The 24580-nt window shown below is 38.5% G+C and overlaps 1 protein-coding gene and 2 long non-coding RNA genes across 3 annotated transcripts in view; 2 read left to right on the top strand and 1 right to left on the bottom strand.

Annotated features, from left to right (window-relative positions):
• On the bottom strand, nt 1-2948 carry LOC139149759 (uncharacterized). Its single transcript, XR_011556137.1, has 3 exons — nt 2737-2948; nt 1496-1563; nt 1-1099 (listed from the first exon to the last, which is right to left on the bottom strand). It is a non-coding gene; the product is annotated as an uncharacterized lncRNA (long non-coding RNA).
• LOC139149761 (uncharacterized) overlaps nt 1-24580 on the top strand; it is an 85712-nt gene that overhangs the window by 38319 nt on the left and 22813 nt on the right. The gene's annotated exons all lie outside the window — the stretch shown is intronic.
• On the top strand, nt 11022-17655 carry LOC139149755 (aqualysin-1-like). The gene is made up of 9 exons (XM_070721717.1): nt 11022-11142; nt 12230-12353; nt 12877-12996; nt 13258-13381; nt 14368-14477; nt 15147-15288; nt 15701-15891; nt 16709-16880; nt 17384-17655. Exons 2-9 carry the CDS (start codon nt 12237-12239, stop codon nt 17521-17523), a joined length of 1116 nt encoding a protein of 371 aa, XP_070577818.1. The 5' UTR covers nt 11022-11142; nt 12230-12236; the 3' UTR covers nt 17524-17655.

Here is a 24580-nt window from a genome sequence, read left to right as displayed (position 1 = left end):
TATTGAGAATATTTGAAATCTTTATTTACTTTTGACATACCCATGTCAATAAATACGACATACATATTGACAGGGGTGGGGCGCATGTATTTTCCTCCAGAATTTGAAAAATAATCCTGGAAAAAATCAAAATCCCCCTCCCCCGGATGTAAAAAATTAACACTCCCTAATTACAAGTCAAGACTTGTAATGTTCCTGTCTTGATGTCTGTATGTTTACATCACAGACCTACATTGTACTTTAGCATGGGGTTTAACAGTGGAAAACATGAATCAAAATGAAAGGATCTTGTTTCCTCACGTGTGTTCCTTGTTGGTGTCTGTGAGATGCCAATAAAAGTAATCAGAGTAATCAGTCAAGATGGCACACAAAAATTCCATGTTCAGCAATTAAAACTGCAGCGGAATGAAATTGGTGGTAATTTGTAATGCTATGTTCAAACAGATGTTCTGTGATAGCAAAAAAATTCAAATCTCACAAATGCACACAATTACAACAGCCTGTGAGTGCACTTTTTCAGAATGCCCATTTACTAGTTGAGTATTCTTTTTTCCTTCCATTTATCCACCTGTGTAATTCTTTGGGATCAATATTACAGAAAATGTCAGCATAAAGTGTGGGAAATGATCATGTGCCCTCCCTGCATTCCACTTAAATACTGATGACTTATGTTTCAACTCCTCATACATGGTTCTGATATCACTATCAACACTAGTGCAACATCGAGTTCTTGAAGCTAATGCTTCTCAATGTCATCACAGTACAACACAGTCTTTCCAATCCTGGCAACAGCAGCACTGGTGTGATTTAGTCCCAATGATTTCATTCTTTTCTCAGCAAGTCTATTTGGGAGTTCCATGACATAGTAACCGTCAAAATTATTTCCTTCTCCACTCGATAAGTTAATGAACCTATTCCAGGTTATTTGATGACTTAGCCATGGTGACAACAGTGCTTCGGTACTTGCTTGGAGAAGAAAAGCCTCAAGTCTATACTTGATCTTGTGACTAGAATAATAGACAATGCCAATGCCTCAAGCATCTCTCTCCATACCATAGGATATATCAGGCTTGGGAATATGGGTCGGAGTTGTTATTACCTGTATCAAATTAAAAGACAGACATTGGTTTCTATCTATTGAATATATAGAATGTAATTAAAAGCACAAATAGTATACTATAAGATTCTATCACATTAAAAGTTAATAAGAATAAAATTGTTATGATCACAATTTTCACAATTTTGGTTAAAATTCACAAGCTGAACCTTAAAAGTGAAAGTAGTAAGACAGTGTCCAAAATAACATCAGATGTAGAATTTCAGTGGTGTCACATTTGGCGATTCTTTTTTTTGAAAATTGAGTGGTTAGAGTGCAGACACATCAGAATCACAAGTGTATATGATATAGCAAAAATAAAATGTACAAAATTGTATGGTCTTCAATACCGCAGGTATAATAACCTTGAAAATCAAACTTAACAGAAAATATACATACCTTTTAGTGTCTGTTTTGTTACTTATATCTTGTCTTGGGGTGATACAGGAAGGGGTTACTTGAGAGATCTGCAATGGATCCATAAACATATGGCAAGTTATCTCTAAATGAACACATACTCTGATGAAAATTGGATACGTGAATTGGCTTGATTTTCCCTCATCTTGTTTCCTCTGTAGAATATCATTTAACATTTGGTAACACTGCCATAAGCTCAGGGCAGCACTAAGATAGTTGAGGGCCACATGGTAGTTTCTGAGTCTTGTGATATAGATGCACAGAATAGGGCGAACAATCATGACAGTATTTAAAAAAAAACGTGCTTAGGTCGGATCACCATCAACCTCTCGTTATGTAAAATACCTGCGAGCAAGACTTTGAAAAATATTTTTGTGGTGATATTTTCCTGCGCGAGGTGTTTGGAAGTTTTTTCCGGTCAAGTTTCAGAAGTGGGTAGGCAACGTAATTAACTTGCAAAAGTATGGGTTCGCTCACAGTCCCATAGAGGGACTGTGGTTCACTGTTTATGGCAACACTCATTAGACAGATCATGGAGGTAGAAGGAAAGACAGATGACATGTACATTGTATGTGGTCGGTAGTGATTAGTAAGATATATCTCCGCTATATAGGAGACTGGGTACCGTACGTTGTGAGTTCGAACCCGATTGAAACCACGGTATATTGCATACATACCGCATTTGGTGTGCATGGAAACAGTCTTTTTTTTCTAGTCGCCAATCTCTCAATTTTTTGCGATCTTTCCACAATTGCACAAACTCTCCTTGATCTTGGTGGCAGTATAAATAGCCTGTTCCAATCTTTCTAAATTCTCTCTATCCTCCATTTGTTTGCATGTGTGGCAAACATAGGAACAATCGTTGCGACTGTCGTCTGCCAAAGAAACTCCGTAAAATTTCTCGACCAATGCTAGGGCAGGACGCCCTAGAAACAATCGTTGCGACTGTCGTCTGCCAAAGAAACTCCGTAAAATTTCTCGACCAATGCTAGGGCAGGACGCCTGTTGCCTTTCACAGTATCATCAACTAGCAAGCACCGGTCTCTTTAGCTGCAGTACAGTAGCTCGAGGTTTTGCCTGGGTATTTGGGTCGGACGGCAAAACCATCTGGTTTTGCCGTCCGACCCAAATACCCAGGCAAAACCTCGAGCTACTGTACTGCAGCTACGGTCTCTTATGAAAAGACAACAAATCACACACAGACATTGCCGAGAGTCACTTACTGCATGTGTCGTCTCCGCTGCGTCGTCTCCATGTTTTCAGTCGAGTTGCAGTGACCAGGGTCATACTGACGGATAAGCCAATCAGCGTCTGTCCGTAATTCTGTCAGCGGCCATTTTGTGTTACAAACCGTGCCATAGCATTTCCCCAGACTCTCTTCTCGCCGGTAGCGCAGAGGAGTCTGGGTAACCGAGACTATCCGTAGCTATGTATTTCCAAGATGGCGTCTCGTCATTCTACCTGGTACCTACCCGCTGTATCCTTTCCCATGAACACTTGCTCTGCTACATCTGCCCACTCGATAGCATTGCACGAGAAAGAACGCTCACGCGGAAACAGCACCGTAGGTGAAAATGAAACTGGCGGTCATATCTATGGCAAGCCAAACGTTGCAATATTCTTGAAAACCTATTTTCTTTTTGCATGAAACATTTTCTTTGTGTAGGAAACCATTTTCTTTTTGTAATGGTTCATTTTCTTTGTGTAAAAATCTATTTTCATTGCATAAAAACCTATTTTCGTTTTGTAAAATCCATTTTCTTTGTATAACGACTTACTTTTCTTTGTGTAAAAAAACGTTTTTTGCAAAAAAAAAAACATTTTCTTTTCGTAAAAAACATTTTCTTTTTGTAAAACCTATTTTCTTTTTGTACAAACCATTTTCTTTTTGTACAAACATATTTTCTTTTTGTACAAACATATTTTCTTTTTGTACAAACCTATTTTCTTTTTGCACAATCTTCATTCATGTAGAAAAACCTATTTTCTTATTGCAAAACCTCCATTCATGTTGCAAAACGTATTTTCTTGTTGCACAACGTTCATTCATGTTGTATTGTTCACATAACCTTCGAATAAAGATGGCGCTCTAGTGAAATGTGCTCTGGTCAAAGGTTATTTGCAGATGCCACGAGTAGATTAGCCCACCAGTCGCTTAGAATCTTTGTTTTTGACTTTTAAATGAATATTTTTCAACTTATTGAGTAATTAATTGTCCCCTATTCGTATTAACTGTTTTAACCTACGTTGCGGATATAGTTTTTACCAGGTCACATGATCGAGCGACACGGCTTTGGAGAATGACGCGTACGGTCACTCCCACCTACAGTAGACTTCCTTCACCCCCCACGATCTAAGCGCCAGCCTACCTAGCGCGAGGGCAGTGCGAAATTGCACATCTAATGGCGATATTTGATATGTATCGTCTAGTATCGATGCTAGAAAATATCGATCTTAGAGTCTAGTATAGTTTAATATGACCGCTTAGAACTCGTTACATAATATGATTTATGATTAATATCGATACTATCCGATACTATCATCTAGTATCGTCTAAGTATTCCAACTGGACGATACTTTATGACGACTTTGACTGGGTCCTTATTTATCAAGGATTTTTGAATTCTGGCATACTAGAATAATAAAATACTAAAGAAAAAGATGGGTCACCATGCTTGACTTTTTACAAATGTACGATGAAAAGTAATTGTTTTTCATGAATTCGCGTAAAGCAATATATAAAACCATTCATTGCAAGTTCATGCTGTGAATGAAAGTTTCACATTCTCATCGTACAATGACAAAAGTAAAACTTTGAAAAGTAAAGATTTTAATTTAAATGAAAAGATGTGTGACTAAATGGAATCATTTTTATCAAATTTGCCATTATCACATCCAAAATTTCAGAGATGAAATCGTTAATTTGATGTAGTATTTTAACCTTCCAGTATTGTCGATTTCATACAACTTTTTTAAGTAGCATCTCAGTCATACATGTTTGGTACTTTTGAAAAAAAAATCGGTCACTTGGTAGGTCCCTGTGCTCAGTATTTTCATAATTTGGCAAAATGTAGCCAGGAGTTCACAGTTTGCCTCTCTCTTGTGTGCTCTTCAGGTGTCATTGACCTAGCCAGTGCTAGAGTAACTCAGGTCAGCCTAGATTGATAAATCCAAAAGTCCACTCCCTAATGCATTCGAAAATGAATCAATTTACACTTGCCATAGGAATATGGCTCTACAAACTGCTCATATCAGGCGGTGTCGAGCATCAGCGAGCGGAACTGCGCAAATGTTTATTTTGTCTGGGCGTACATCCCTAATAAATATACGGCTAGATGATAATTTGAGGGTGACTTGAAAAATTCTGACCATATACATGCAGATGAGGGGACTTGAAATTTTTTTATGAGGATATTGAGGAGACTGAAAAAGATTTCAATCGCGGTTCCTCGCCCCCCCCCCCCCCCCGCCCCCATTATTTGTGAACGCAGCTTTACGCAATGGCACTTCTCACGTAAAATTAAATCAAGACAAATTTTGCTGGAATGTATTTTATATTATTACGCCATTATCAAGCCCACTGACTTTTGGTAAGTCTAGCGGCTCTGCTACGCGAGGTCAGAGCATTAAATGACAGTGTCGTATAAGCCACGGTCCCACTGCCACGGTCCACAAGAGGAGGGACCGTGTTACGCCGACCACACACCTCCTATAAGCTTTCTCAAATCGCTGACATGGTTGAAAAAACGATAATCATGCTGCCGAAGCCTCGTGAAGACAGCCTTCTTTCTGACATGTCCCACTGTGAAACTATCTCTTTGACAGTCATTGGACTTCAACATCTGTGATGAGACGAAATTCTCGCAAAAAGTTAAATAATGACGCTAAAAGAAATAATTATACCGTGCACCGAACGGTGTGCACGGACACAGTCCCTCTATCCACTGTGGCACGGAACACACGAAACCTTGACCACGCGTAACACATCGTCCGCTCGCACGGGTCCGTTACTTCGACTAGCGTCTCCCAATAACAACCTCATCGGAGAGCATCCAGCTGCCCTGACACGAGACCTTGGCAAGCGAAGATGCGCATAGAAGAGCCGACCAGTACTGCGGTAACACAGATAGCACATAACTGGTGGCGTCTGCAAATAACCTTTGACCAAAACGCCATAGTTCGAAGGTTACATGACCCTATACGAATGACCGTTTTGGAATACAAGCATAGGTTATACTTACAGGAATGAAAGTTTTACAAACTTGCGTATGTTATTTTATTAATATAGAAGAAGATATTTCAAATAAAAATAACACATTTTTAAAGAGAAACGTGAGTTGAACAAGCACAAACAGATGTGACACGTGACCAATACGAATGGTCGCTTTGGAATACTAGGATGGGCTCTGCAACATGAATGAAGGTTGTACAACAAAAAAATACGTTTTGCAACATGAATGAAGGCTGTGCAACAAGAAAATAGGTTTGTACAAAAAGAAAATAGGTCTGTACAAAAAGAAAATGTTTTGAACAAAAAGAAAATAGGTTTTACAAAAAGAAATTGATTTTTACAAAAAGAAAATGTTTTGTACGAAAAGAAAATGTTTTTTTTTAAAAAAGAAAATGATTTTTTTGCATAAAGAAAATAGGTTTTCACACGAACAAAATGGGTTTTTAGACAAAGAAAATAGGTTTTCATACAAAGAAATGGGTTTTTACAGAAAGAAAATGCATTTTACACAAAGAAAATAGCTTTTCATGCAAAGAAAATAGGTTATAACACAAAGAAAATGCATATTCACAAAACGAAAATAGGTGTTTGCACAAAGAAAATGTTTTGTATAAAAAGAATGTAGTTTTTTCTCGAATATTGCAACGTTTGGCTTGCCATACATATCGGTAGCGATGCGTGTCGGCTACTCGCTCACGGCCGCTACGCATATGGTTGATAGTGCATTTTCCCGGAGGCATTTGTAACACATGTCGACGAAGAAGTTAGAAGATTGAAATCTTTCATAGCGAATTTCAGTGGCCTGACAAAAAAATAGCAAAAATAGCCTGCAGATTTCATCTTTATTTTATTTTATAAATAAGATAACCCCAAGGAACTTGTGTACCAAATATCAAAGATATCAGACGAGCAGTTTCTGAGAAACACATTTTTTGACCAAAAATGACAAAAATTGCCCCCAAAATACAAAATTGCTGATTTTATCATAAGTTTAACATTTCACATTTAATTCATCTGAAAGAATCTGTACACCAAATATTAAAGCTGTCAGACAAGCAATTTTGGTGAGATAAATTTTTTAACCAAAAATGACAAAAATTGCCTTAAAAATACAAATTTCCATATTTCTGCACAATTTGAACAAATCTGAAATAGATCATCCCTTGGGACCTGTGTACCAAATATCAAAGCTATCTGACCTGCAGTTTTGAAGAAGAAGATTTTTAAAGATTTTTGTACCAAAAACGACAAAAATTGCTTTAAAAATACAAATATGCAAATTTCACCACGATTTGAACAAATCTGACTGAAGTCACCCTAAGTAAACTGCATATCACATTTAAAAGCAATCAGACATGCGGTTTCAGAGAAGAACAGAGGTGTCAACCTTCCTACTTTCTGGATTATTTTGTGAACATCGTACGATATAGACGATATTTTCGGCTTATCAGTACCATGTTGAAAGGTTCTGCACTATAGCGTGTTGTTACTTTTAATGTCCGGACGACATCCATCATGTTGATAACTTCTTAATCTATGTATGCACCGGACATGTCTACAAATCTCCCAAACCTGTTGTAGTTCGCAAGGATACTGGCGGATTGCATCAGCCTCCCAATCAACAAAAAATGCCGTAAATTTGATTTAAATGACACCGCCTTTATTTAACGGAAGAAAAAAGGATTGGTCGGTCTTCGGAAATATAATTGGATTAGGAATTGTATGACGTCACGAAAGAAAGCCTGTATCGTTATCAAGTGGCTTACATTATGACGTTTCTCGAGGTTCTGTGTGGTGACTTTGTGTTGCAATTCGCAATTCGGTAGACAATCTAAATATTTTTAGCCTGATACTTGGTTACCTCACTGTAAAATTCTCTCTCTCTCTCTCTCTCTCTCTCTCAAATACCTCACACACCTACACACACACCTACACAGATACACAAACGTATGAACGAACACACATAAAAGAACAAAAGAGGAAATACTTTTAGATTTAATTGCAATACTTAAAAATAATTTTCAGATAAACTGAACTCATTTGAAGTAATAAGGGTGCAGGTAAAGTTATAGTTGACAACTGAAATTTCTCAAAAGTATACAACACACGAGAAGAGTGACAGATAGGGAAAAGGTCCAGAAAGATAGGCAATTTAGCAAAACTTTGTTCAGCGAAGTAATTTGAGGCTTCACTTGCCTACAGCTGCAATAGCTGTCAATGGTACATCAACAGTTTGGTGCGTGCAGATGTCACATTCTCAATGACATGACATGCCATGTGCCGTAGTGATCGGTATTGTCTTATATGCCGTGTCAGTAAAAGAATTTTGATGTCGTGCTCTCTAATTCTCCGATCTCATTTATATTTTTTTCCAAATCGTAAGATATGTGAGAAGCAAGTAATAAGGACGTTAAAGATCTCATATTCAGACTGATGCAATTTATTTATTGTGGGATTGTATTATCCCGATAAAGCTATATTAGTCCCTTATGACATATGGTGACACACTGGTTGGCTAAGAACAAAATTTGCATAGTTTCCAACGTAAACTTTCTCAATAAAATAAGGCATTTTCCTACCTTTTAAAACATTTATGTTGAAACATTCAATTTTCACTAGATTTTTAATTTTAGCACCGCATCTCACGCGTTACCAAATACATCGATTATTTGGTTCATAACACTTTCATTGCGGCTGCATTTCTCGCATTTTCTTTCTTCGTTTATTTTGAGCACTTGCGCTAAATAATTTGGGCCATTGAATGATAATTTTGAATCTTTCAAAGCTGTTTCCTGAGTGACACCTAAAAATATAGTACTTCTGAGTAAACATTGCTTTGACGAACGGTCTCGGTTCGATTATGCGTATACCATTGCATATACAGACTGCCATGATTATTTATTACATAACTTTTCAATATTTCATAAATATACTCACTCTTCAGAGCCTGTGGCACCATAGACTCTCGACGGTCTATGGTGGCACCAAACGCTCTCCTCGTGGGATGTGAATGCGGTTAAGCGGTTAAGATCTCTTGAAAGTATACTTACCTCCTTGTGTGACCTCATTGTGATAAATGATAACATCTTGTTCTTGTATTGGTGAGAACCATCCAAATGCAACCTGAATTTCTTATCCTATCATTGTTATCACTTCCGTCGTCTCATGACTCAGAGAACGATGGCAGGCAACAAGCAAATTTTGAGAGATTGTAACAAAGGGTCTTTTCACACGTAAAATCATATTCTGAAATGTTCTGAACGAAAAATAGGGAAAAGCTGTTCGCATTTCCCCCCTGTACTCCGTGTTCTTTTCATGAACTCTCTCCACTGGTTCTCTTTCCCTTATAAAATTCACTAATGCCTTCTCCAAACTACCAAAAAAACCTGATACTGTACCTCTCCATCACATGATTTTGCCATACCCATTTGGAAATCATTAGGAACACCCTTTCCTACTTCCTGCTCGCCTGCTGGATTTTTTCTGTGTGTCCGTCTGTCTGTCTGTCTGTCTGTCTCTGTCTTTGTCTCTGTCTCTCTCTGTCTGTCTTTCTGTCCGTCTGTCAGTCTGTCTGTCTGTCTGTCTCTGTCTGTCTCTGTCTCTCTGTTTGCCTGTCTGTCTGTCTGTCTGTCTGTCTGTCTGTCTCTGCCTGTCTCTGTCTCGCTGTCTCTGTCTGTCTGTCTGTCTGTCTGTCTGTCTCTCCCTCTCTCTCTCTCTCTCTCTCTCTCTCTCTCTCTCTCTCTCTCTCTCTCTCTCTCTCTCTCTCTCTCTCTCTCTCTCTCTCCAATGTTTAAGATAATACGGGCCTGAAAGTCACGAATAAGAAAGTTTTATACTTTTGCCTAAACTTTCCTCGATATAACTATAAATCATAATCTTTACATAATCAGGAACTAGAGAAACAGATTACCTAAACTTTATCAATCCAGAATGGCGCCTATATCCCAACTTAACTCTCATGAAAAATTAAATTAGTGAATTTCAAATAAACAAGATAGTGAAAACTCTACTCACACCAGAGGCTTAAAATGAGTCCACACAAGTGGCCATATCAGCAATGTGTTTTTTAATATTCTAGAGTCAGAATATCTGTACAGTGGCGCATTCCGCTGTGCATTATTGATTCTATAGGAAACTCGTAAATGTATTATTCAGTCAAATGTGAACTTAAAATTCTTTCGTGTTTCAGTATCGTGTAGTGTGCGCAGTTTCCTGTAAAGCCACGGTGACAAATTTGTTTTCCCTGAAAATATGCCTACTTCTTGATTTCTTCATCACTAATAAAGAATATCAAATTTTATGCAGCCATTATTGAGATAACAGCAAAAATTTTAAAGTTTATTAAATATGCACATTACCAGTTAAGTAACAGTCAACAGCAATTCGTATTTCCCTATACTTACATTTTGCAAATAACAATATCTGTAACAAATTTCATCAAACTTACTGCCGCCGTCGATGAATACCATCAATCACAAGTATCATTATACTTTGAGCGCCAAAGTCAAATTTTGTCGCCTTTAAAAAATATATCCCAGTCAATTTCTTTAAGACTTTTGCCAAATTTTTGATAAGAAGCTGTAGCCGATAAAATGTGATGACCATTTGAGCCAATTTTTTTATCATTTTCACCCGTTAAAGTTAAAATCCAACCATTACATTATAACGACAGAGGATGTTGCACATGTGGGGGAGGCGAACCGAGTGATGCGAAGTAGTTTTAACACAATAAAAAGGTTTCTAGTTAGGAAAACGACATTTCTGCGCCGCGACTAATCACCATCTATTGATCTGAAGGGTACGTGATACATTTTAATACAATGAATAAAAAAGAGCAAGCATAGAGGCCTTGATATGACATTACCCATATATTTAAAAAGAGAGTAAAACTCCTTCATTGACCGGGCCTGAAGGAAAACCTCGAGCAATCCCCAAAGTGCACAAAATACATATAAAAGGACAACACTACGTTTCAATTTTTGTTGGACCCAATGTAGCGGTTTGTGAGGATGCCTCGCGTGCACATATTGCCAAGTACAAAACACCATTTCTTTACGGAGCACACACAAGTTCTGAAGGTCTGATGTCGGTCTTGCTTTGTATCTCGCCTACGAGTCGAGTTCCAACTCAGCATTGCGATGAGAAACGCCGTGTATTCCATATCTATCGCCTGACATGTTATCTCGTCCCACCATGGCTTATCGTGATACCGCACCAGTTTGTCAAACTGCGCCGGAAAAAAAATGAGCCCTGTCGTGGGATCGGAAGCAACCTGGTTAGGTTTGATGGATGTAACTTGCTGTCATTCGGCTCCTGATAAAGCTCGGTCGAATCACATATAAGACGCCACGGGACTCTTCAGTGTCACTGTTCGAGTTGATCAAGCTGTCAGATACAGGTAAGATTATTTGTTTCTACATCAAAACTCTTATTCATTTTACATGCCTTCAGCGCAGGGCCCAGTCCTCATGGCGTGGCTAGGTCGATATGGTACAGTCTCCCTAATCCTTTTCGGGGTTTCTGTCCGAGGGAACATCGATTATCATAACGAAGATGTAAAATTGACAGGTATAATCACCACGATGTGTCATATTCAGCATGGACCCGTTGATTATGACTACCGTTATTTTTAGTCCTGTTGCATCCAATTCTGTACACTTAGACTTCTATTGTCGAAACGACACAAATACTACCATGTAGTGTGGTTTGTTCTTCACGCGGTTACAGTCCCTTCATCAGCGTAGAAACGCCCATTGTTTATAGGTTCAACTCGGTATCTTAAATACGATTTTGACACCTAAGTGAGTGAAGGAAGTCTAAAGCGGTCGACCATATTGAAAACATTGTCGACAGGACAAGATTTCTATTTCTACAGATCAACTCATAAAACTGCAGAGGCTAAAGTTAAATTTCATACCAGAAATGCCTAAAACATTGAAAAGATGCATAAATTTAGCTGGTTTCACAAGCAAACAAACATACAAATAAACAGAACTCTCTGCCATGACAAAACAAAAATATTTATGAGATCACTTTCTCATTGAAAACTCTTGCTGTGGTGAGAAGTCGACGTTTTGCCCACAATGCATTGCAATATCATGTAGTTTGCCCCTTACCACAAGACAAAAGCGATTTACAGGTACCGAGAATCACACATACGTATGGATTTGTATTGGATTGGTCTTGTCATCCCCATATGTTTTGCATCATAGATAAGTCAACAACATGCTGAACTCGGATAAATTGGTGATTAATAATTTTAAAAATGAAATGAAGATCCTTAAATGTGCTAAGTCAAAAATGTCAACTTTAAAGCGGAGAAACTTAAACTTTCTCATTTTTCCGTTTGATGTCACATCTTTTGTAGGGTGTAGCAACTTTATTCACCTCTTATGCTTGTTACATGTAACTGCAGTACACAAAAATCTGATCTGTCAGATGCAATTTGTCTTTTTATTCGTCTTTCTGCTTGTCATTGATCGAAGAACAAACATGCGCTGTCTCATCTTTATCGCACTCATCGCCGCCGCATCTGCGTTCTACCAGGCTCCATACTATAAATCAGAGGATGGCGATGCCAAAGCAAACAGCTACGTCATCCAACTGAAGGTAATACCGTCAAATTGTTTCTAGTATATAGTTTTATGCAAGGACAGTCGAATTTACGCAGAGAACGAATCGACCCAGTAGCTTTCAAGCTCAATCCAATTTTATAAACCGATTTGGTCGAACAGTTTGCTTTATTTGTAATAGCCTTACGATTTGTTGTCGATGATACATGCTCGCCAAGGCCGCGTATCGAATGCCTAAGATATCGTTGGCAATTTAAAATTGGCGCACTAGATGTCTAGAGGATTGAGTGCCAGTCCTAGATAGTCTATCCCCGATAGGATTGTAACATAGAACACTCACAAAAGTATTTTCTGGTATAACATGCATGCAAAGACATTGACATATCTTGTACTATTTTACCCTATGATGTTCCTATACAGATTTTTCGTTTCACTCCTAAAAATTAAAATAAACTTTATTTTGTAATAAAGCTCAAAGTGTATCGTCGTTATTGATCAATTTGGCCTCGAGTTTTTAAAATCAAAATGGAAAATGAGATCGTTTTCCTTCTATATTACAGGATGGAATTAGACCCGGCGCGTTTGCAACCCTCCTGCAGAAATTTGCTCCCGTCTCCGTGACCTATGTGTACACCCATGCCTTGAATGGTATTGCAATTGAGACCTTGGACTTGATCAGTGTGAGTATGAAACACCCTGCAGAATCGCGGAAAATCGTGATGATTACTAAACGTTTAAATCGATGACAGACACTATCATTTGCCATTTGTGACCAGGGGTAGATAATATGACAAGAGCTTTCACACGTTTAAATGAACAGAAAAACATGGAGAAAATATACTTCTCAGCTACAAGTCAGTTTTCTAAAATGGATGACTACGGCTTGAAATGTTTCATCCTTGGCCGGTTATTCATCCACCATACTGATATCGCTTCTATAGGTTCTTAGCTTTGAGGAAATCGATTTCGTTGAAGACGATAAGCTGATGGTTGCGGATGTCGAATGGGGTATGGATCGTATCGATCAGAGAAACCTCCCCCTTAATGGAGCAATGAACCTCTACGGTAAGTTCGCCAGCTTGATTATTCAAGACGTGTCTCCCAACGGGCACACGTCGTGATGACTGGTGCTGTTGGCTTTTTAAGTAATGTCGCTCGGTGTAAGTGATCGGGAATCGGGATACGATCGCTTGACAAACTTCGATAGAAAGCCACGTTAGAGTAGATACCATTATGTATTTCTGTTGCGATGAAGTATAACGGCGTCGTTGAAAAATTTTTCAAAGGATGTATTGTCTAATTTTACTTCAACTATACAGACCACGAAGGCGGGCAGACTCACGAATCATAGACCGAAGAAAGAGTGCTCGCAACAAAGTTGTGTATTTCTTGAGTTATAGAACTGTCCTTCGTTGAAAGACCTGACCCCTTTTGTCTCACTCACCATTCATCTGTGCCCATACAAACTATCTATGGTGTAGCTGTTTACAAGTCAGTATGATAAAATAACTTGGCTATTGGTACATTCTGTGAATGCGCTTTTAAAACCGTTGAAAATGTACTTACATCCGGAATAAACATCATCATCAACAACAAACAAATCATACGTAAAAATTCGTGAGTGAATTCATGAGATGATTCCGATTTTAGTACCAAACTAATATATGACTCAGACTAACAATCCGTTTGCAAGTATATGTATTTGAGAAACTCAACCGAGGTAATGGAAATAAAAACAGTCTGAGGAAACCCGTCCAATCCTATGCACCGCTGTTTTTATTTTGTTGTTAAGTTTGTCTTTATCTGCAATTAAACTATATAGTTGTTGTCCGACTCAGGGCCAGTTCACGTATTTAAATGATCTTGTTCTCTGTTCGTTATATTCCGTTGTCCGAGGCGGATGTTTCTATATACCTCTTTCAGTCGTTATCCCATTCTTCCTTACCCTGCCTTTCTGCAGGCGGGCAGCCCCGGTCACTCCCAGCATTCCGCGTTTGACTGGATCAAAGAAATAGTAAAGTAACTTTTGAATCTCTAAATTTAACATCCAGGCAGTGGATCTGGTTCCCATGTCTACATCTGTGATACCGGTCTGCGTCACTCTCATAACGAATATGGCAACCGTGCTTCCTTCTTCTATGATTACCAACCATCCAACGGCGTAAGTTTATTGTTGCTTGCCAAAGTTATATCATGTCACCCATAAATAAGCTTACCCACAGAAAAATACATTCATGCAATATTTGCGCTTGTCCATGTATCTGTGTATAGTTTGTAAGCTGCAGTAGCTAATTAGTGGTTTCGATGATACATAAGCCTCTACAGTTCCGTCTCCGTACACTCCCCTTCCATGACGATTAAATATCTTCCTTTCTTCAGAATGGTTTTTGTAAATTTTGATATTCAACAGCATCGATAGGTTTTGCATTTAAGGCAGTTTGCGCCTCAATGGCGAAAGACGTAATCTTTTCCTCAAACTTTCCTAAATTAAACGGTGAACCATACTCTTACCAAATCAAGAATAAAAATAAGGGATGACCTTGCAAATTTTGGTAAAAGAGAGTCAAGTTACTTAATATTTACCGATATTTGAAATTCAAAATGGCCGCCATCCCAGTGTTAACTCTATTGGGAAAACGTACATTTTCAATTTTTGAAAAAGTAAGACGGAAAAATGTTTATTACCTCGAGAACTTTAAAATGAGCTCCTACAAGTTGTAGATCAGAAAATAAATGTAAAAGTTTGTGAGTCCGAATATCTGCCCCCGAGGCGCATTCTACCTCAAAACACCTGTCTTATGTATGTGTTGATCTCATATATGCTTGACAGGGAAACGATTGCCATGGTCACGGTACTCACTGTGGTGGTACTACTTCCGGTAGCTCTGTGGGTGTTGCCCCATCCTCAAACCTCTACAGTGTCAGAGTCTTGAATTGCCAAGGAAGTGGGACCAACTCTAATATCATCGCTGGTAAGTGTAGAAATTTGAAGTTGTTATATTAACGTGGAAAGGGGGATCCATCTGGATGCTGTCGAAAGGTTGAAATATATGAAGATCGTGCCAAACTTCTCGAAAAGAAAACAATGAAATACGAACTACTGGGTGATACGTACGTCGGTCACAGTGTTAACATTACATGATTTGTTCACTTCTAAATTTCGGCAGGGGGTTTTAAAAAACCGCAGTGAACATTTTTCACATAGCCTGTTGATATTCCTAATGGGAGTTTCTCTCACCTCTTATGTGTACAGGTAATTATTTCGATCTTGAAAATTCAAAGATTTAAAGTCCCTTAACCGATGCACATTTAAACATGTCTCTCGAAGTCTTTCACGGTTTTCATAGCATAGAGAATGAACTAATGAAACCCTTTCTTGCGCAGGTCTGGATGCCATCATCGCTGGCGGTGCTACCGCTAGCAGAAGCGTTGTCTCTATGTCCTTAGCTGGTGGCGCTAGCTCCTCTCTCGACAGCGCGGTCGAAAGGACCATCAGTGCTGGATACACCGTGTCTGTTGCCGCAGGTAACGACAACCAGAACGCCTGTAATGTATCTCCCGCAAGAGTCCGCAATGTAAGTATCCCGGTTTGCACACTTGGCTCGGGTAGACTATAAGGCATTCAAATTAGGGAGCCGTCATTATTTACGCCCTGGGGGTTTGAGAAAATACATCAGAAACTCCGAAATTTCTAGTAAACCCCTCAGCCAAACATGATGAATTTGAGTAGCGATCCTCTCTGACACAAAAATCCCCCATCCCACTTGGAAAAGTGAAATATCGATACATGTGTAATTTAAGGATACAGCAATGTTACTAGAAAGACCTTTCAAAAACTGGTGAACCATGCTAGATTATCATCAGTTGCCTCGTGACGGTCGAAAAAGGTGAAACCAATAAAATGAAATTCAAAGTCACGACAAAATATAGATATAAAAACTCACTCTATGACCAGTATCCGACCACTTCAATGCTTTTATAAAATTGCAACATTTTTAATGTACAGTTTTATTTTCATTCTTAAATTTTCTATTATATTTGTATTTGTATTTTCAAAATGGTTGAGTAGCCCCTCCACCTCTTTCCCTCCCTATTTGGAGCGACCCCTTTCAGCTTTCAATTTTTTAGTGACCTCCTCTGATTCCTCCGATCCCCTCACCGTAAATACTGACGGATTTCTTACTCGCAAATTTGTTGTTTTTGTGACGATAGATAGGTCTAATGGGCTGAAATTAATCTCGAAAATAAACAACCAAGTCGCTGCGTCATTTTAGGAGGGCTGTATGTGTTTGGCCTCATGGCCATAATTTTTTTTCCTTGTAATTACAAAGGTTGATATACGGTGAATATCAATACTTTTGAGATCTAAAATATCCTGTCTCACCATCTCAGGCAATCACCGTTGGTGCCACCGACAGCAGTGACCGCCGTGCCAGCTTCTCTAACTTTGGTAGCTGCGTAGACATCTTTGGTCCTGGTGTCAATGTCAGAAGTGCTAGCCACAGCTGCAATTCATGCTACACCACAATGAGCGGAACATCCATGGCTTGCCCTCACGTCAGCGGTAAGTAGAAGACAGACATAATTCCGACCGAAATATATTTTAGCACTTCTCTTGTGTAGTTCTTGCCAAACAACGTGTTCAGAATTTGACTTTTCGAGCTATATCGCACGGGTGGTAAACAGATTTGCCATTCGCCAGCCACCAATAGGACAGCGTCATCAGTGGATTAAAGGGCCGCACGACAACCGTAGCTCAATCCGTTTACGCGAACTTTTACTAATTATACACCGCAGCTACGGTTACACCTTTTGTACAGTGCGTAATAATATATCGCCATCCACAGTTTGTTGTGAAGTGATTGTGGTTCAACAAACAGTCAACAGTTTAAACTTACAACAACATATGTCAGCAAATTTGTGGTTTTAGATAAATTCACGTCATAGTTTTGTCGTCATAAATGTTTGATATAGGGTAAGGCGAGAGGCTTTTTAGGTCAAACGCAATAAGTCTCATTGATTTATTGCTCATTTATAAATGTTTTTTGCATTTCACTTCCTGTCCAGGTATTGCTGCTGTCCATCTCGGAGCCAGGTCTTGCTCCAGCAACTCCAGCTGCCGTAGTAGAATCCTCGGAGACGGTACTTCCGGTGTTGTCAGCAACCCAGGAAGCGGTTCACCTAATCTCCTCTCCTATTGCGATTAAGTGTCTTGAACTAACGGCACAAGAGTCAGCACTTCGCAATTAATTCAAGGACGTCCATTGAAGTTGGTGTCCTAAACTGAAAATGTCATTCTTTAAAGTTGTGTTCCATTAAAATATGGCTGACAAAACAAAGCGTTGCGTAGGTTGTCCTGTTTCATCGTTTCAATGTATCGTTATTGATTTGCCGTACAAAACTTCATATCTTCAATGTCAGAAGTCACGTCCCGAAAGACCGTCACAAAGCTGTCAGGAGTGCTGCCATATCCCAATGGCCCTAACAAACACTGTTTCCCATTATTCAACCGGAAGGCTACCGTCCCTACTTATTCCGACCTAACGTTCTTCCTTACCGACACTTGCTACAGATGGCGCCTATTGCACAACATATGACACTCGATTGTTTACAGACACACTCCGTGGCTCACAGAATTCTGGTAAAAGAAAATGCATGATTCTCAACAGTTCTCAAGAGGTTTCTCAGAGAAACACGCTTGCGCGGTACAGTCATCACCGTCTTGTAATTCTAGAAATGGCATCAACAGCTCAAAACTTGCACGTGCGAGATGAATTAATTGGGGCCACTCAGACTAAACCAAAAACAATTCTATTTAGTATGCAGATCACCAAAATGTTTCATAAATGAAGTTTTACAATTTCTCTCTCAGCATTAAAGTAACTCGCTAATGCAGATTACATCTATTAGGCTATTGGTATTTTGGCTTTCAGTGTGAAAACGTTGACAACTTTGATGGCAAAGATATGAGTTTGACAATATTTTAGATAGACCTCTGTTCTCGGGAAGTAATAAAAAACGAAACCTTCATAGACTTGCCCGAAGTCTTGGGCATATAAATAATCAACACTGAATAAATTGCAGGAATAAAATTCAACAGACTGTTGCATGGATGCAAGATGGCAGTCCACTGGACCCTTGACCGTGCATCGCCGGCAAACTAACGGTTGGGACGTCACTAGAGAAATTATTTTTGCAGTCTGTGAGCGATTGAGTTATTTGGGTAGGCATAGAGCGGAATCGAGTTGATTTTGGCCTCAAATAGTAAGAAAAGGTAGTTTTTCGTTCGCGGTCCAAATCGGGACCGCGGTCGCCGTGTTTTCCTATGAGAATCAGCAGGGCTGTGGTTGGAGGCCGTATATCACCGGGAACACACGGCATCGTACGCAGGACTACTAAATGCAAGATTGTCCGCCCGGAAATTGCCCATCTGACATGACAAAGCGGATGCCTGCTTCTCACCCATCAAGAGAATGCTTGCGAACACCTTTTATTGGTGAACAGCTTTGTAGGCTGCCCCTCATGGACGGCATAATCCAAGGCATGCCTCTGCTGAAATTTTATCAATAATATACGCCATCAAACTAAAAGCGTAAAGCTAAATATAACCACAGAGAAACATAGACTTATTGTATGGCCAGTCAAGCGCGTGCTGATGAAGTCTACGACGATTAAGGCTAAACTGTAGTGATGAATAAAAATACCCTCAGAGTATTATTTTTTTGCAATATATGTTCCCATTGTGATAATCGTGTCATTCTTTATTGTATTACTCCCTGCTACTGTCACTACTCATACTATCTCACACTACTAAAATTTTGGTGCGATGGAATTATTATTATTATTATTATTATTATTATTATTATTATTATTATTACAAGTTTAGGGGCTAAGTATTATATAAAATCTAATAACAGTTCATTGAAGATGTTGGAATTCTGAAAGAGAGGTGTTCGAATGCAGGCCCATCGTGGCAGTCGTGGGCGCGCACAAAACAAGGCACAGCGACTGTGGAGAGTCTATGCCAGTGTATTTGCTGCAAATATACCTTCACGCATGCGCACTCGTTTGCCAGTGAGTCTGCCAATATGAGCATGCGCAATTGAGTTTACCTGCGCGTGAATGTGTAGTCTGCGCACTACGTCTCGTGCTATAACCTTGTCGTTGAGCTTTGCATGTTGACAGAAACTGGAATTACTGCAGAGAATACTTTTCAGAACATCACAAGTGAGTCGCTAAGGTAACAAGTAGGACGTTTAGGAAATCCTTTCAGAATGTTCACGCTGCCTGTGGCCATTTTGTGGAGTATAAGCTTATACGTACCTAGAGCGACGGTATACAGTATTTCTACTGTACATATTGCCAGATAATATGCGATGGAATTTTGCGTTTCACGTCGTTCAATCATTCAGGGTGACAGACTTTGGAATGCTAACTCTTGTAAGACAATGACGTAATTTAATGAGAAGACATTTGTATTCGAGCTCGGCAACATTTTTTGATTTGAGAACTCTCATCATAGCGGATTCACTGAAACAGTGAGTATTCAACAACTTTTTCCTATGTCCAAGTAGTACTTGTGCAAAAATAAGCGAGTCCACAGGCCTTTGACGAATCAATAAATGCGTTTTTCACCAAGCTGAAAGGTTGAAAGATGCGTCCGTCACTTTGGGGCGAGCTAGATAAATGCAGTCAAACCCAGCTGGGCATAGAAATTTGCCATAGTATGACTTTGTTCTGGAGACGGCCGCCCGTGCGGTGGAACTTTGCAACAAAGTTTCCATATCTGAACTGACGTACTTGAATGGCAGGCACAGGAAACAATGGCAAATAAAAACGCATTCTCGTTGCATTTTGATAATAATGTATCAATCACAATGACACGGAAATGATGCCTCCTCCCAACAGAAGGGCCATGATCTATTTTTAGCCCTGCTACAGTATGTCTCAGTGCTGAAAAGGCCACATTGTTGTCATGTTGTCATGGCGACTTTTAAAATTTGCATACAACTGTGAGAGTGAAAAGGGTTGTTTATAGGTCACAAAACTTTTGAGTCCCACTGTCGTCCATTACACCTGTTTCTTTGGGCATTAAAGGTGTGCAAGTATACACATCAAAAGACTAGAAAATTCACTTCATGGGCAGAACCTTGTAAAATAGCCCTTTCTTGTCTGGTTAACGAAAAAAGATACCCCTGATCTAAAATATGCATGGGCTACCAGCAAGTGTCACCGGGCTACCAACTTCAGAATATGGTTGCCCAAGTGAACTACTAGGGAAAAAAAGTTAATTTCGAGCCCCGGGCAATATTAAACATGAAACATTTAACTTGTAATATTTCCCCTTGTCTTGGCCTGCTGAGTTCAAAAAAAATGTTCAAAGGTATACAGGGACCATGTTCAAATTTAGCCATTGCTACCATGAAAAGGGGAGATCTAGCTAATCATTAGAATCATAGAGTTTATGGGGTCACGCCAGGTCGGATGCGCTATTTTGCGGGTTGCGGGCTGCGGGCTGCGGGTTGCGGGCTGCGGGCTGCGGGTTGCGGGCATGAAAAAATGTGTGATTTTTGGTATCATTTTCGCTAGTAGATAGAATAAATGCCAAAATAGTATCTAGATGTATTTGTTTATGGAATAAAAGCCGTGAACTTCTTGAATAATGCCGTTATTTTAGCTTACATCTGGTAAAGCACCACCAACGTCAGAATAGTCTATTTCCCATCCAACATTCGCCGTTGCACAGCGCACTGCCGATCGAAGCTTTCGAAATGATATGACTGAACACGGATGAGTAATAATATGAACACAAGACAGATTTCACAACAAACTCGCTATATTAACTTTTTATGTAATGATTAGGACGGATAGTTTAAAAGTAAGTTTCGGATCGTTGACAGCACAGATGAACTGGGAGATGAACTTCGGTTCGTTGAAACTCGACACGCCTAATAATTTGTTACTTTTTCATAGAATGCCATGCCCTTCTCACACTTCAGATTAGTTCAACCGCCGATAAAAGCACAATTTTCAGAATCGTTTTCAATGCCGTTTAAAATTATTTTATTGTGATGAACACGATAATAGTCCTAGGAAACTTTTCATAGTCACGCTGGATCAAATGCATATGGAGCGACTATCATGCTGCAGGTGCAAGTCATAGAATATGTTCATGATATTAGGAGATACACAATTATTGAGAGCTGCAGAACACAAACTCATCCAAAAATATTCCTATTAGATCGATTCCTGAAAATAAGTCAACGCACCGACGTGTTTTTCCCGCTGAAATTCTCGCGTAAAATGTTAGCGGAATGTCGTTCTCTGTGGTCGTGACCTCGGTTGAACCGAAACGGCAAAGTAAGCTAAGTCCATTGTCGTACGTCTTTTTCTTTTAAAGATTTCATGAAAAATACACGGCATTTAAATACACAACACTTCTACGCTTTTTGAAGTCAAATCTTTCCTTACACATTGCATTTAAGTAGGCATTGTCTAATTTTCTGTATGTGTTGCCCTAGAACCGAATTGTGAATAGATGCATTACAAAGAATTTACTTCCTATGGCCTGATACTAAAATGTAACAATTTTCATTCCGCGATAAGTGGCGACATTTCCGAGGCGCGAATTTTTTTTGTCAGTCTGGTATTATTTCTCACTCACATCCATGGCAAGAAAGAAAAGTGATTTCAGATCCCAAATTATTTGTGATGGCCAGGCAGCTCGGAACAAATAAATTGGTCCTCGGAATCGCCGCTTTTAGTTTAGCAGATTTTGATTTTTTTTCAGAAACATGACGTATTTTCACCCACTTGGTATGGTCTGTTATAGCATCTTTAGTCCAAAAAATCAATTTTACAGCATATATGTTTTCAACAGCCTTCAAATGTACAGTATTATGTTAAAATACACAATTGCAATATGGAATATGTTGTGTTTCATTAATTTTAACCATCTTGACCTGATGTTGAAAATATGGACTTGGCAGGAAAAGGGATACTGTACGATAGACCTGATCATGATTATTGATAATAGACACCTTCTAAAGGTTTTATTTCTTATATACTAAATGCCATATTACATATATTAGAAATCTAGCCATAATTCTAAAAACCCGCAGCCCGCAGCCCGCAACCCGCAACCCGCAACCCGCAGCCCGCACTTTAGCAGATACCACGCCAGGTCACAAAAAAAAATAGTGCACCACTACATGACCATAATTTTACTTTAGTTAAACAATCAGAAATAATTTGTCTTCATTATTCTTCCTGGAATTAGGCAAAGAAATCAAAATAAATTATTATAAAATGAACATTATTATACATCGTTAATTATAAATCCATAAAATAAATAAGTACCAGTGAATTATGTTTTAAATAAAACAAAAAAACTGTGCGCTACTGTTACTACTTGTGATAAATACAATGGTACATGGGGTGATAAGGAGGATTGGGTTCGGATACTCGTAGAATTAATTTCAGGACATAAAATTTATTTGAAGGCATAAACTTAATTATAAATACACTTAGAAGAGCATTTGCATAGTAACTGGAATAACTTTTAATGGACTTAGGAAAAAAAATTGAAATTTTAAAACGCAAATAGGTTACTATGGAAACACAGGGCAATAAAAATGGATTTCATATTTTGTCTTTCTAACCCTTTGGTATAATATTTCTATTGATACCTGGATTTTAGAAGGAATCTTTGAAAAACTGGTAATTTTTATTCCTGAGTGGTTGCTTTGGAAACATCTCACATTAAAATGGGTGTGATTTTTTGTGTGTGTGCTAACCAGAGAAAACCTTATTATCAATTTTTACATCAATCAATAGTTCTTTAATATGAATTAGGGAAAAGGTAACATTTTCAATGCCAGAACAGTTACCATGGCTACTCAAAACATTAAAATCAGTCTGGGTTTTTTGTGTTCTCTGACCCGAACTGCCCCCGCTAGATAATTGTCATATCAATCAAAGTAACTTTTCATTGGATATTAGAAAAACTGAAATTTTCAACCCCTAAAATGGTTACCATGGAAACATGGGGCAGTGAAATCGATATCATATTTGGTCTTTTCGACCCAAAATTCCCTTATGATGAAATTTTCACGGAAAATGAACCTATTATTATTCGCGTTATTATTATTTCTATATAATTATAATTATTATTTTATTTTATTTTATTTTTATTTATTTTTATTATTATTTTATTTCTTAAAAGCGCACTACACTGCGTCTCAGTGCTCTTTACAAGACTAAAAATGTATTTCTGAAAAGATAAACATAAAAAATAAAATGTCTCTCTAGCAAATAAAAACAAAGTTACACTTCCTTAAAAAGGTATGTCTTAACACTAGGCTTAAAGGAATCGATAGTACAGTTTATGTCAGCATTAAAATAGCATAGATTAACATTTTACGTGAGAGTATAGCATTACTTGGCGTTGCAAATTGTGATCAGGAAACTCGTTGCTGTACGGGGTGACAAAAAGTCATGGCACGTGTATAAAAACATAAATTTACAAAGCGAACGAAACCAAAATCGTAACCAGTGATATCATAAAATAATCTTTGCAAAGCAAAAACAAAAACAATGTGACGAAGACGTCATTTAGAAGCCAGTTTGAAAAACGATACGATTGTTCTTGGATTTCCATTTTGTTAGCAAGCAGAAACATTTATTCCAAATGGAAAATTATTTAAAAGATAGGGTATAGGAACAGTGCTGGCACAGTCCCTGTATTTAACTGAGTCACTCAGTGGAAGTCATATTCTTATGAATATCTGTATGATACCAGAAAGGAATATCAGCAAAATTACCTATCAAGTGCAATTGACTTCTTAACCCTGAATAAACAGCCAACAAAAGTTGATATACACAAGACTTTGACGGTGTTCAATAATGTTAGGATAAGGTAGAATAACTTGGCTGACATCAATAATACTAAAACATGGGGCCCGGGGGCACCGACGTCCTTTGTACCTCCTTACTGTTTATTATTTGCCATAAATGTGAAATTTGGCAAAAAGTCAAATTGTTTGGACATAAATGAAAGTTATTTGAACCGGTTGGTTACTGCTCCAGCATAAGTTCAAGTGTGGATTCTAAGTATCAACAACCCTGATATGAAAGCGAATTAAGAATTAGAGATGGGACTCAATAGGATCAACAATATCTAAAACAGGAAACGGTGAACTTATATAATACAGAAAGGGAGAAAATTTAGCCAATGGCTAATCTAAACCAAATTACTTAAACTGG

This window comes from Ptychodera flava, chromosome 14 (genome assembly GCF_041260155.1).
Source record: "Ptychodera flava strain L36383 chromosome 14, AS_Pfla_20210202, whole genome shotgun sequence".
Taxonomy (NCBI): Eukaryota; Metazoa; Hemichordata; class Enteropneusta; family Ptychoderidae; genus Ptychodera; species Ptychodera flava.
This window is presented reverse-complemented; position numbering and strand designations above follow the sequence as displayed.